The 15,656-nt window shown below is 40.0% G+C and overlaps 1 protein-coding gene across 1 annotated transcript; it reads right to left on the reverse strand.

Annotated features, from left to right (window-relative positions):
• Positions 1-2,003: 2,003 nt before the first annotated feature.
• On the reverse strand, positions 2,004-14,770 carry LOC131991465 (adhesion G-protein coupled receptor F1-like). The gene is made up of 5 exons (XM_059356921.1): positions 14,445-14,770; positions 9,720-9,771; positions 3,752-5,149; positions 3,579-3,620; positions 2,004-2,030 (listed from the first exon to the last, which is right to left on the reverse strand). The coding sequence occupies exons 1-5, from the start codon at positions 14,768-14,770 to the stop codon at positions 2,004-2,006; spliced, it is 1,845 nt and encodes a 614-aa protein (XP_059212904.1).
• Positions 14,771-15,656: the final 886 nt, after the last annotated feature.

Consider the following 15,656-nt stretch of genomic DNA (forward strand, 5'->3'; position numbering starts at 1 on the left):
AGTCAGGCTGCGAATGCTTATGTCAAGGGCCAAAGCTGAGCACATTCATGTTGTTTGGGTATTATGAAAATATAATAAAAAAGGATCCCATGTTTTATAGAACTTTATCTCTGAGCCGCCGATATTGAAGCGCAGCTTCTCCAACTTGAGACAGGTCATTATGTCCTGAAGCCATTGGCTCAGCGTGGGCGAGGCAGCATCCCTCTATCTAAGTAGAATTGCGCGTCTGGCCAGAAGCAAGGCAAAGGCAACAACATGTTGCTCACTAAGTGTCAACTGTGGGTTGTCACCAGTGGCGATGCCAAATAGAGCTAGAGTAGGGCTAGGGGTGATATTCCTACCCAAAATTTTAGATAAAGTATTGAAAACATTGTTCCAGAATATCTGTAATTTGGGGCACAGCCAATACATGTGGAAGAGGGTACCGTCATTGGCTTTGCATTTGTCACAGATTGGATTTAAGCTAGGGTCAAAACTAAACAGCTTTGTCTTAGACATGTGAGCCCGGTGGACAATCTTGAACTGAAGCAAACAATGTCCTGCACAAAGTGAGGTTTTGTGTATTGCCCGTAATATAGAGTCCCACTGGTCATCAGATAAGGGTCCCAAATCCTGTTCCCAGGCTGAACATAGCAGATTTAAGCTAGGCTGTGGAACACATACCAATAAACCCACACCTTCTCTGAATGCCTCACTGTCAGAACATGTATGTAACACTTAAGCATTATTTTTAACTCATTTTATGCTTTTTTAACCACATTTAACATACGTGTGAAGCAGTAAGGACAGAGACACGTTATGTTTCGCGATCAACTTGGCGCCATATTTTATTCTGCCGTTCACATGACAACACAGGCTCAAGTTGTCTGTCCCCCACTGTGCCTGTTCTAACCTGCTGTCACAAGAAAATAACAGCAAGGTTTATCCAAAATGTGAAAGGAACTGATTTATATCTGAGAGGGACTAATTTATCAAGTAGTTATTAGAACAAAATAAAAAAATAAGGGGGGTGTCAGTTTTTCATTAACTTTTAACAGAAGCTATTTTCATGTGAGCTGCTGCTAACTGTCTTGCTTCAGAGGTTGTGGTAGCTGTCATTGTGGCATGATGTTGGACAACGGTCTAGATCCTCTCCAACTGATTCTGTGGTGAAATAATGTGTGCTGGGTCCATCTCTGGCTGGATTGTACTGTAGTGTGTAAGGATCCAATTGCAGCACACAGGATATCAGGAACAGTTTGTAATGACTTAATGGAAAGTCTCTCAATAAAGTTTCTGGCTGAGCAGCTGATATGGCATGATAAATCACTTCAAGTCAGGGACAGAAGGCCACACACAGGAACAAAGAAAACATGCATGAACTTAAAACTAGTGTATGCAATAGTTATAAGATACACTGTAAAAAAGAAAGCTATGGTTGCCAGAACTTTACCGTAATGAATACGGTGCAATTTTTTCTAATATTACAGTAAAATTATATTAGCACTGTTGATTTCACGTTTAAGATTGCCATTTTATTTCCATATTTTACCGAATAAAAAAAAAAGCTTTTCCATTAAAAGAAACACTGTTCTGTCATTTAATTGACAAGAAAATACTTGCTGCATAAATGAAAGATTTTACCATTAAATATTACAGAAAAAATATTTTTACAAAAAAATAAATGCAAAAATTACAGTGATGTCTTGTATATATATATATATATATATACATGTATATGTATATATATATATATATATCAGTATATTTTTGTTACAAACACGGTGGCAGTATATTTTACAGTGGAGTAATGTTTTGTTTGTCTTTTTAAACAGTAAAAACTGGAAAATAATAATAATACATTTACAGTGTTTCATTGTTACTGAAACAGTCTTTTACTGTCATGGTTTAGCAGTTTTTTTTTATAGTGTATATATGTGTGTGTGTGTGTGTGTGTGTGTGTGTGAAAAACAAACAAAAGAAACACTTACTGTTGTTGGATTGGAGCCAGTGCTTGATGTTGGTCACTTTCTTGAGAGGATAGAACAGACCTACAGACACAATTACATGTCAATTAAATATTTAGGAAGATTTTTACCAAGATGCCAAGATTTTAGGAAGTGCATTTTTATATTTAAGAATCCTTATTCATTTTATCTTGAGCAAAAGCAGTGGTGGCTACTTTAAAAGCAACATGTTTTGGCCATTTTCAGGTGAGTTCTAGTGCCTGTCTCCTTAGCTCCCCTCTCAAAAAAAAGCCTATGTCTTCTTTGTTTCCCGTTCTTCATCCATCAAATGCACTCCCAGTGTCATCTGCACTGTCATTGCAGCCAAGGAATGACTGTAAGATTGCTGTAGCAACACTTTCTACCTACCCTACATATAGTAGAGTAGTGACATCACAACCTAACAGACGTCATGATGGCTTGTTTAAAGGCAGTTTTTTGGATACCAGCTATGTGCATTATTCTGGGGATTGAGCTTGTTGATACTTTCATGAAACTTTTTGCTCGAAAAGCCAATATTTGGTGGTTACCAGAACTTTTTTTTAGATATTATGGTAAAAAGACAGCATTTCACGTTTAAGATTGTCATTTATTAAATTTTTTACTGATGAATAAAAAGTTTTTCCATCAAAAGAAACGCTGTTCTGCCATATAATTGACAAGAAAATACTTTATAAGCGCTGCATAAATTAAAGATTTTACCATTAAATATTAGAGTATATGTATTTGTAAGAGATATGGTGTTTAGTACATTTAACAGTTAGAAAAAGTATTTTTTACAAAAGATAAATGCAAGTGCCAGTGTATTTTACAGTGGAGTAATGTATCAAAAAAAAACAACTGTAAAAAATACAGTTTGGGCATATATATGAAACTGAATTAACCCATTTATCATTTTTAGGTCTTTTACCTTTTACTGTCATGGTTGACCAGTTTTTCACCGTAAAAACTACAGACATTTTTTACAGTGTATACTCTGATCATTGCAGATTTCAATGAGTATCAGTATATAATTAGATGTAGGGATTTTTTGTGAAGGAGAATAAGGCTTCTTTGTAATTAAAAATCATTAGACCTTTATATATTATTCTTTTTTTATTTATGGACACATTCACTGTAAGGTTCACCCTATCAAGACACTATCATGCCATTAATGTATTATTTTACAGAAACATAAGCAAGGTTAAGGAATCACTGAACAGACAGTTAACAACCTTGCAACTGCCCAAATCACTTTGAAAACCTTCAAACTTGAATTTGGAGAAAAAGTGACAGCTCAAGTTTGCAATGCATCTTAGGTATAGCTCTGCTTTAAAAACAGCAATGTAAATAAAGACATTTATTAAGCCCATAAACACCTCTGGCATACCATAAGCCTATGGAAAATACAATGCTGACACACACACACAGACCCACAGAGCATGTGAGGGCGGGACTGATTCAGACCGATTCAGGCATGCTTTCTATCACCATGCTGTCATGGTTTTGTAGGGACGAAGAGGGGTGTAAATTGCACAGGCTGGAGCTGTATTTATATTGTCATCTAGCTCTCTAAAGAGAAAGTAGGTATATTTCCCAAGAAAGTCAACATACCTTTGAATCGACTAGTGTCCCAAACACTAAAATGAAGAAACCCTGGGGAAAGACAGATGACATGCACATTTATTTATGATTGTAAGGGAAGAAACAAAATTGTTATACTGTCAAATTGTAATACTGCCACTTGAACATGAAATCATAAACTTGTATTTCAATGGATGCATTACCTGTAGTGAACTGAAGAATGCAAAGGCAATGTGGACTCCCAGATTTGGCAAAATCATGGTTGCCAGTCCCAAAGACCAGGTCAGTCCAAATAAAGGATGACTTAAAAAAAGTACGACACACCTAAAAATGACCACAGGCTTCTGCTTTTGATGTGTTTGGGCAGTGTCTCCGTCAACTCTTCTGAACATTTTGAACAAAACCACAATAACAATTAAACTGTTGATGAAAACTATAGTCAAGGCAGGTATCACCATTGCCAGCAGGGCCTTTGTGTCAAACCAGTTGAGCCAACAAGCAAAGTCTTTGGTGGTGTATCCATTTCTCGGGGCTGTGACAGCAACAGTAATAATGGCAATAATCAGAGGGCCACCATAGCCTAATGTGAAGCCTATAGCCATCATGGTTGATTTGGACATATGGGAGAAGACCATGACTGACCGGTAAAAGAGGAGAAGGCCTGACACAAGCATCCAAAAGAACAGAGCAAGGTAGAAAAAGTGCATAAAAAATGTTGCTGTGCTGCATGGCCTCTTTGGAACTTCATAATTCTCCCCTGGGTTTTCAAGGGAGTTCTCAGCAATATTGGCAGCAATGATGAAACAGATGTCAGCAATCAACAGAGAAAGGGCAGTGTTAATGATGGAAAAGTGGCGCATGAAGGCAGTGCTATTTCTGGTGATGGTTTTCCAAACGTATCCTTCAATAATGAGACAGATGACTAGGCTTGCCAGAGATACCCCAACTCCAGCATAAATGATTCCAGCCCGAAAAATTCGGAATGTAATGTCTGTTGCCATCAGAATTGAGAAAGAGGTGAGATGGTTGCAGTTGCACTTTACTGTGCCATTTATGTCGGAAACAAACGTACAACCCTCATCATCCCAACCACCCAGATTATCAAACAGTGTGACGTTCCAGAAGACACACTGTGGGTTTCGAAACAGGGATGTGTTCAGCTTGTCATAGCTCAGAGTAACATTCTGAATTGTTGCATTTATTTTGACAAGCACCACTGCAGCGTTAATAGCATTATCGGTGACAGTGCCATTAATGGTGCCATTGAAGAGGCTGGTGTCAAAACTGGATTTCCGTGCTGGCAAGACATTATTAAGGGTGGAGAAGATCATGGTGGTGATAAAGACATTGCTGAGGTTGGTGTCTGGAATGTCTATGACAATGCTGTTGTTCAGATCTGCCCAAAACGAGTTGTCAAACGGCGTTCTGTTCAGATGGATCCGTTGAGTCTCAAACACAATCTCCCCATCCAACCCTTCAGAGAGGGTCTCCAGAGAAGCCAGTAGTTCTGAGCTTGCACTGTGGGTTCCATTTGAATTCAGAACTTCCCAAGACTCTCTTGAATCATCACCAACAATGGCATCAACTGTTTCAAGTACACCCTGCAGATGAAGAGACATTTCATTGTGAGGGTGCAACATCATAAACAAGTAGGGGTGTGACCATACTCTCAGCTCACGAGACGAGACACGTTATTGGGTTCACGAGAACGAGACAAGACGAGATTTTAAGAAAACTACAATGACACAATATATGACTGGACCAACAGACTTTTATTTAACCGAGTTGCACATTTTGAAATCTTTTATTATACCTCTTTTCAAGCATGATGTAAGCATGAGCTTTTAATAAACTTCTTCTTCCACAAATTGAAACTAAAACTAAAATGTATAAAAGTTAAAATAAGATAAATAAAATAATAAAATCCCCCAGAGGGATTAATGAGACTCCGGAGGTGATGTTTGGTTCTCTATCGTCGTATAATCGCTTAGCGAAAGTTTCAACCATCATCCGTGATCACATACACAATGGATGAAACACGGGAGAAGCAACTGTGGCCACCGTCGCTAACTGCACAACATCAGCTGCTGATCAAAACAAAGCAGCATGGCTCATTATCATAAACATAGTGATCTTCAATTAACCAGCATCACTAACTGTGCACAGAGTGTCCGCCCGGTGCTTGTTGTAAACAAACAGAGATCGCTAAGTGAACACCTCCTGCAGCAGCACATACACACTGTACTGCTACAGAGCTAACTGTTAGCAATTTGCAGACTCAGACTGCTACAGAGCTAACTGTTAGCCTATTAGCAATTTGCAGACTCGGTTCTGCAGCTGGGAGAGACTGCTGCAAGAGGACTGTGCCGCTTTGAGTCGTTCTTACTCTTCTTAAGGAGCCACCGGCCTCTGGTGGCTGCTGCTTCCCCTCCTCTTTTTCTTTTCTTTTTTTTCTGCCCCCACAGGTCACAAATAGAAGTTTGGATAACTCACAAATCTCGCAAGACAGATTTTTAACGCAACGAGAAATATCACCGAGTTTAATCTCACGAGATCTTGTCACACCCCTATAAACAAGTAAAAAACCCCAACATTTATTGATAAAACACACATAACCCAACAGCTACAGAGGGGAATGTTGAACCTACCTGTATGACAGCTTCACTGACTGCATCAGAGGAAACATTTGCAATGTTGTTTAGGATGTCAACAATAGCTGATATGGTTGCAGATGAATTTGCAATTTTTGATTTGTCTCGTTTGACAGTTTCACTTAAATTTGCCACAAAGGCTGGCACTTCCACCTCAGCCAAATCCTATAAAATGTTGAAAACCCCAAAATATGGCATTTTATTAGTCAGATATTACAAACTATTCATAATGACTGCAAAGACATGTCTAACTGGCCACTCCGGGGAAGGGAAGGGTAAAGGAATGTGCTGATTAAACGGGACAGCTATACTGCCCTACAAAGTCTAACTGCAGTAACTGGCAAAGGGTAAAACTCAGGAAAACTGCTTTAAAGTTTTTTAACGTGTTTCAATTGGCCAGCCAAACTTGTTATATGTAGATAAGTGATATGACACTTATTTCTACATGTATTGATGATGTCATTTTTATGCTAAAAAATCATGATGATTTTATGACCTTTGACCCCAAAAACGTAGTTACATTGTGCATTGCTGTAAAAGGGTCTAATAGTAATGGAGTGGAGAAAAAACAATGTTGTCGCCTCTTTCAGCTTTTATTTTTTATTTTCAGTGAATAAACATTTTCAAATTGATTTTGTTATCAGTGTATTCAAAAGTGTTTCACAACTGTGTGTGTGTGGACAAAAAATTGAGAGAGCACATGATGATGATAAAGTGAGGTGTGTGTGTGTGTGTGTGTGTGTGTGTGTGTGTGTGTGTGTAGATGTGCCATTGTCTGTTTTGTCCTACTATGACAAAACAGAGTGAAGAACTGGTTGTAAATAAATCTGTCAGGCCTGATTTAGGCCCCTGTTTACAAAATATTTTATTTTGTTTAGATGGTGACGACGTTTTTGGGGCTTAAAAACGCAAAAATCTGAAACCACCCTCCAGAGTGTAAAACTGTAATCCGCTCCTCCGTAGCGTGTCCGTCTACACTGCCAAGACACAAAACTCTGCTCAGATCTGCTCACGCGTTACGTCACATACAACCTCCAGTACAGGGAAATAAACAAACATGTGGGATTATTTCCATGCGTCGGACCTTCAAGCTGCTCTGGCAACTTACAGGAGTCTTTCCACCAAATGTACAGGATATGTACAGATAGTATTAGTGAACAGAGAAGGATCTGGAATTACCTCTATCACATTTTGGATGCACCAATTGGTCGGAGGCGAGCCAGACGGCTTTGGACAAGACCTGGGAGATCTAGTGGATGGTGGAGAACTTTGTGGAAGGAGTAGCTCATGAAAATACTTGGCGTGAAAACTTCCACATGCCCAAAGATGCTCTTATGGCTTTGAGTGATGCCGCCTGGCATGCATACAATTGAATTCCACACACTTTAGCGCCACCGTATGCACGCAGATTTCCTCCTGAAAACGCTCGTCTAAACGCAGAATAAAAAGTGAAGACGCGACGCCACTTTTTTTTCTTCTGCTCAGATCGTCATCATGTAAACGTAACCTTAATTCCCCCTCAGTGTTTTTACAGAAACAAGTAAAATGACAGCAAAGTGAATGAAAGAAACAGAGAGAGAGATAGATTGCCACTATTTGGGGCAATCCACGTACCTCCAACTACAGATCTTCAGTTCAAAAATGAGATCACCTACCTCTGAATGAATAAATAATTCCTTGATTTCTATTATGATGCAGGTGTCTTTCTTCAATTTCCACTCTCCTGTTTCCTGACAGACTGCAGTCTTGCTCCCCTCTTGACCACTATCACATCCTTTGACTGATATGTGGCCGACTTTTCCAGTCCCATACGGATCTTTATTACATTTACCACCTACGATTGAGTTCAGTAATGAATTAGTGTGGAGAAACAATTTGGCAGTCCATAACACATATTATCACCTGTCAAAAAGACAAAAACACTTTCATCTGCGATTGGCTCCAGCCCCCTGGGACCCGAGTTTGAATAAACGGTTATGTAGGTTATAATGACTAAAATGAAACAGTGGTGCTAAAAATATCAGTTATAAGTTAACCAATAATCTAAGACACATCTTGTGTGCATAAAGCTATCCGTTGTGCCTAATTTTCCCTCTATTGTGAATAAAACAATACCTGGAATAGTTGTAGTTGGAATTGTAGGTGAAGAGGAAGTTGCCCCAGTTATTGAAAGGGTACTACTATCAGGTGGGCTGGTAGTGGTGGTGGGGATAGCAGTAGCAACTGTAGTAGAGGCTGTGGTGGGGATAGTGGTCGTAGTGGTTGTGGCCTTGGTAGTAGCAGCTGTTGTTGGAACTGGGGTAGAGGCAACATGACATAATTTGTTAAATATCCTCACAAACAGTGGATTTATAATCCTCAACAATTTACAAGTCCCAGCAATGGGTTTTGTTATAACCTACATACCGTATTTCCTCAATTTAAAGCCGGGCCCCTATTAATGACCGGCCTGTCTTACCGGTGTTATGTCAAAGTCTGTTCCCCCGTCGATATGTGTACCCCTTACCTTAACCTGCACCAACCTGACCCCTGACCCCAACCAGTCGTGCTTTTTCTTTTTTTAATAAAAGCCTCCTTCAAATAATAGCCTGCCCCTATTATTAGCTGGGTCCCAAACTGATTTTTTATTAATAGAAGCCCCGGCTACTATTTGAGGAAATACGGTATATTACATATCCTATAATAATACCAATAATTAATACAAATAATTATAACATTATGTTAGGCTCCTACTTGTTGCAGTTGTTGTTGGTGGTGCAGCTGTAAATATAATGTAATGAAATAACAAGTTGAAAAGTGAAATCCTAAATGCTGAAATAATTTACAAATCCCAACCAGGGGAAGGTTACCCTATAACTTATTTCTAAATACCTACTGGTAACAGTCGTTTTTGGTGGTGTTGTCGAGTTTGTATAAGCGCTAAGGATAATGAATTAATGAATGAATAAACCTACCAACCACAATCAGAATAAGCAGTACTTCTACACTGGTTATCAACTCAGTTACTTGATAACCAGTCAAGTTTGTCAACGCAGAGTCCTCAAATCTAGTTATTAAATGAACCCTGTATGGTACAGTGTTGCCTTCAGGCACCATACCCATTTTGGCCTGTCAAATTCCTACTTCCAATTGCATCTTGAATTATGTAATACTTTTAGAAAAGAGGGAAGACAATAGGGAGCCAATAGCAATGCTTTAATTTGTCACATGACAAATTTGTTGAGGCCATATTGAAACCCTTTTTGCAGCCTTGTAGGCTATATATATATATATATATATATATATATATATATATACATATGTATATAAAAGGGTTTATATCTCTGCAGGACTTCAATAGACTCGATTACTGTAATGCTAGTCTTTACAGTAGCCCTAAAAAGACCTGCTGTACCTCTTTACTTAACACACAAATAGGGGCGTGGTATCAGTATTGTCATCTAACTTTCAGTTATAAATGCCTCAAATGTATTTCCCAATTTTCACATCACATTTACGAAAATTTAATTATCAGATTTACCATTTCTTTTCTCTCTGGTGTGTGGTAGTAACTGTTCATCTTCATGGTGTACCTGAGACAACAAATATCAGGTTTAAGGAGTTGCTTTGTGTACATCATGAAATTTGATTCCATATTTTATGTTCAGTATCACAAATACCGTGGACCTACCCGAAAAACCTGACCTGAAAATCCAACGAAGTTCACTTTTTCCAAAATAGCGAGTGTCACTACAAGGGCAAATATGATGCATCCATTTCTATATATTGCCATTCCTTTTAAAGAAAGGTTGAAAGGTAAGGAAGTTAACACAAGAAATGATATAGTGATTTCATCCAGCTTCAATTGCAGCATTGTTTCACAGCCTTTTGCTTGTATTGTTACAAAGTCACAGTGATGTGGAACTCTCATTTTAGTTATAACTCTATCTACTAACTACTAAGTAAATAATAGACGAGGCAATTATTGACTTGCGCGTTTGATTAATTAATAATTATTAACTTTTATCAGTGTTATTCATGTACCAGCTTTGTCATTAAAATTTACTTACTGCCAAAGTGTGCACTAAAGATGAGCCATCGTACTGTTTAACACAGCACAAAGACATGATGTGTTGACAGTGACATCGTCATTAATGTAAAGGGAACACCATTTCGTTTACAGGTGCAGCAGGCAACAAAGGATTTGAAGTACGATTTGTCTGGAAACGACAAACCTCTCTGTTGTAAAAAAATAAAAAAATCTTTTCAAGACATTCTGCATTTTACATCCCCCAAATTAGCAAATCAAACCAGTAAAAGCTGCTGTAGTTTAGATGTAAAATAATGTTAACTTTGACTGGGTATTTAGCTAAAAAGATTGGTGTGATTAGTGTATTTTTAGGTAAACTAGAGGGCTGTGTGATCACTCAACTGAACAGACAACTCTATAGTAAGCACAAACTCAGTTGAATCATCAAGCTGCACAGAAAAATGGTAACCAGTCACTTCAAAGAAAAGCAACTTTGAAAGAAAATCTGAACTCAGCAAGATCTGGCACAAGCTGCCACTACTGACTACAAGGGGAAAACTATTTCACGATAACCTCAGTCATTTTACCCATCCGCAAACATGGTTAAGTTAAAAAGGCTCCATAGTAAAGGATTTCTACATAATCAGAAAAAAGGTCACTCTGTAAACAGCCAGCTAAGGTTCAGTGGGATCATTCTTAAAAACACTAGCACTAGGGGGAAAAAAATCAAGTCCCAACAAATTTTCACAGACATGAAAAAAACAGCCAGTTTACTTACGTTCGCTTCTTACCACCCTCTCTCTCATACTGTATATATCCGCTCTGTGTTTAGGAAACACACCTCTCTACAGAAGCCTCCAGAGTGCTGAGGCTGTCACCTGCAAGTGGAATTATGGGAAACATGCTGCTGGAATAACTTTACCATTCCATCATCATGACTCATGAACCAGTTTCTGTAGACACCAATGTTCTACTAAAATTTGTATAAATAGACGCTTTAATCAGGTCCCACCAGCAACCCGACGTGCAGAAGAATGCGAGGGCCCAGTGTTGAACATTGTCTTACGCAAAAGGGGTCTAAGCCAAAGCAGAGCCTAAAATTGTGTCAAATATTACAGCACAAGATCTAGAATCACCCCTCGTCCTGGTGTTGGGGGGTGTTACAGAGGGCTAATCATGCTTCAGGGTTAGTTGTAGGGGACATAAACATAAGAAAAACACAGTTTTAGTGGAGGCGTTCATTAAGCATCTTTTAATGTCTTGTGAAAAAATGAAATGTGATTGTTATCTGTAATTGGCTGCACATTCAGTAAAAGAGCGGCATCATATGCATGTCGATTGATCTTGTGGCAGGCTGCAAGTCAATCTACTTGGTGTCTGTAAAATACCCTGAGGTGGGACACCAAACCCTCACATGATCCCCTATTGTGTTTGGTCAATCTCAGCACCAGACTCCACATCTGCAGAGGTGTTCACACAGGGTTATTGACACATAGCAAAAGGAATCATAGCCAACAGTCAGCATCACGGCTCAAGTACTTGCTCTGCAGGTTTCACAGCTCTTCCCGTAATAATCTGAGACTTGACGGCAATCAAAACAATATTTTTTTTCTCCTGTCAGTCGGTGAAATCTAAAACCACATCTTGAAAGGTCATTACTGGGTCTACTGTTGAACTGTTGTGGTATCGTATAATTGTTAAACATAGGGTCTGAAATTGTCATCAAATGCCTGAGAAAGGGGATTTTTTCAATGTGCTTTGCCAGCATCACATTAGCCGTGTTTCGACTAGGGGAAAAAGTGGCCACCAGGAAAGTCTCAGGCCACACCCTCTCAAAAGTAGTGTTTCGACTACAAGTTAGCCCCCAGAGGGATTTAGAGACTCTGGAGGTGATGTATGGTTTTCGCCGTCGCTAATTGTGCACAATGTCAGCAGCTGAAAGCAGCATGGCTAATTGTGCGAGAGAGTCTCCGCAGATCATAAACGGACATTGGTTACTGTGCACAGAGTGTCCGGTGCTTGTTGTAAACAAACAGAGATCTCTAAGTGAACACATCCTGTAGCAGCAGCACATACACACTGTACTGCTACAGAGCTAACTAGCCGGCCTCCGGCTCGTTAGCGGCTCGTTAAAAAGAGTAAGAAGGAGTCGCTGGATTTGTCTCCAGTCGCTTTCTTGAAGAATAGTTGCTCTTCAGTTTCTTGTTAATTTTCCATGGTTTTCTTGATGATGATTTTGTTTATTATCAAGAAAACCATGGAAAATGTCTAGATATCAGCTCTTAAATTAAACTCTTATCAGCTATTTTTGTTGTTATCATTATATTTGTCCAAACAAATGTACCTTTAATTGTACCAGGCATTAAAATGAACAAGAAACTGAAGAAAACAATAGTCTAATAATTTTTTCCATGACTGTATATATATATATATATATATATATATATCCTCCTGATGACCCATCAGTCTCTGCACGGGTCTCTGACTGCCTCTCTGACATAGCCACTTGGATGAAGGCACATCACCTCCAGCTGAACCTCTCAAAAACTGAACTGCTGGTCCTCCCTGCTAAACCCACAATACACCACAACATCAACATAAAGATTGACTCCCTGTGTCTTTCACCCACCAAGGTGGTGCGAAACTTAGGGGTGATGATTGATGACCAACTCACCTTTTCCAGTCATGTCGCCTCAGTTACCCGGTCATGCCGCTTTGCACTTTACAACATCAGAAAAATCAGACCTTACCTAACTCAACATGCCACTCAACTCCTGACACAAGCTGTTGCCATCTCAAAACTTGACTACTGTAATGCCCTCCTGACAGGCCTGCCAGCCTGCACAGTAAAACCGCTTCAGATGATCCAGAACGCGGCGGCGCGCCTGGTCTACAACCAGCCAAAAAGGTCACTTGTCACTCCGCTGCTCATTGAGCTCCACTGGCTACCTGTTGCAGCCCGCATCAAATTAAAATCTCTAATGCTGGCCTACAAAGTTGTCTCCGGTACTGCTCCTACCTACCTGAACGCCCTGATTCAAACATGTGCTACCTCACAACCGTTGCGCTCTTCCAATGAACGGCGCCTGGCTCTACCCCCCGTTGGTCCAAGGCAATCCAGGCTCTTTGCACTTCTTGTTCCCCGCTGGTGGAACACACTGCCAGTTCCTACTAGAGCAGGGGCGTCCCTCTCTACCTTTAAAAAACTCCTGAAGACCCATCTCTTCAGAGAGCATCTTCTCTCCTAGACCACACAATAGTTCTACTCCTCAAAGAATTGTCACTAGCACTTATTGATACACTAATAGCTCTTATTGCAGTACTTATACTCTTATTGCTTGATTGTTTGCTTTTACTCTTCCTGTAAGTCGATTTGGATAAAAGCGTCTGCTAAATGACTAAATGTAAATGTAAATGTAAATGTAAATATATATATATATATATATATATATATATATATGTATGTATATATATATATATATATATATATATATATATATATATATATATATATACACACACTGTAAAAACTGCTAAACCATGACAGTAAAAGACTGTAAAATGATAAATGGGTTATTTCAGTTTCAGTAATAATGAAACACCGTAAATGTACATGTATATATCAGCCAAAACAGTATTTTTTACATTTTTATTTAAAAAAACAACAACATTGCTCCACTGTAAAATACACTGGCACCGTGTTTGTAGCAAAAAAAAAATACTGTAATATACACTGTTCAAAAAAATAAAGGGAACACTTCAACAACACAATATAACTCCAAGTCAATCACACTTCTGTGAAATCAAACTGTCCACTTAAGAAGCAACACTGATTGACAATCAATTTCACATGCTGTTGTGCAAATGGAATAGACAGCAGGTGGAAATTATAGGCAATTATCAAGACACTCCCAATAAAGGAGTGGTTCTGCAGGTGGTGACCACAGACCACTTCTCAGTTCCTATGCTTTCTGGCTGATGTTTTGGGTCACTTTTGAATGCTGGCGGTGCTTTCACTCCAGTGGTAGCATGAGACGGAGTCTACAAGCCACACAAGTGGCTCAGGTAGTGCAGTTCATCCAGGATGGCACATCAATGCGAGCTGTTGCAAGAAGGTTTGCTGTGTGTGTCAGTGTAGTGTCCAGAGCATGGAGGCGCTACCAGGAGACAGGCCAGTACATCAGGAGACGTGGAGGAGGCCGTAGGAGGGCAACAACCCAGCAGCAGGACCGCTACCTTTGTGAAGGAGGAGCAGGAGGAGCACTGCCAGAGCCCTGCAGAATGACCTCCAGCAGGCCACAAATGTGCATGTGTCTGCTCCAACGGTCACAAACAGACTCCATGAGGGTGGTATGAGGGCCCCACGTCCACAGGTGGGGCTTGTGCTTACAGCCCAACATCGTGCAGGACGTTTGGCATTTGCCAGAGAACACCAAGATTGGCAAATTGGCCACTGGCACCCTGTGCTCTTCACAGATGAAAGCAGGGTCACACTGAGCACATGTGACAGAATCTGGAGACGCCGTGGAGAACGTTCTGCTGCCTGCAACATCCTCCAGCATGACCGGTTTGGCAGTGGCTCAGTAATGGTGTGGGGTGGCATTTCTTTGGGGGGCCGCACAACCCTCCATGTGCTATCCAGAGGTAGCCTGACTACCCAGATGAGATCCTCAGAGCCATTATGAGACCATATGCTGGTGCGGTTGGCCCTGGGATCCTCCTAATGCAAGACAATGCTAGACCTCATGTGGCTGGAGTGTGTCAGCAGTTCCTGAAGACGAAGGCATTGATGCTATGGACTGGCCTGCCCGTTCCCCACACCTGAGCACATCTGGGACATCATGTCTCGCTCCATCCACCAACGCCACGTTGCACCACAGACTGTCCAGGAGTTGGCGGATGCTTTAGTCCAGGTCTGGGAGGTGATCCCTCAGGAGACCATCACCACCTCATCAGGAGCAGCCCAGGCATTGTAGGGAGGTCATACAGGCACGTGGAGGATACACACACTACTGAGCCTCACTTTGACTTGTTTTAAGGACATTACATCAAAGTTGGATCAGCCTGTAGTGTGTTTTTCCACTATAATTTTGAGTGTGACTCCAAATCCAGTCCTCCATGGGTTAATAAATCTGATTTCCATTGATCATTTTTGTGTAATTTTGTTGTCAGCACATTCAACTATGTAAATAAGAAAGTATTTTTGATGGAAAAACTTTTTATTTTTAACTGTAAAATATGGACTAAAATGGCAATCTTAAACCGGAAGTCAACAGTGCTGATATCATTTTACCGTAATATTACAAAAAGTTGTGGATGCAGAGAGGAGCATGGTAAGAATGTTGTGTTACAGTTTACAGCCTTTGTGTACCAAACTTGAAGATACCGAACAACATTTGGGTGTTACTTTATTATGTGAAATCTCTGCTGGTTGGATTAATTGTGATG

The sequence above is a fragment of the Centropristis striata genome, chromosome 18, assembly GCF_030273125.1.
Source record: "Centropristis striata isolate RG_2023a ecotype Rhode Island chromosome 18, C.striata_1.0, whole genome shotgun sequence".
Classification (NCBI taxonomy): domain Eukaryota; kingdom Metazoa; phylum Chordata; class Actinopteri; order Perciformes; family Serranidae; genus Centropristis; species Centropristis striata.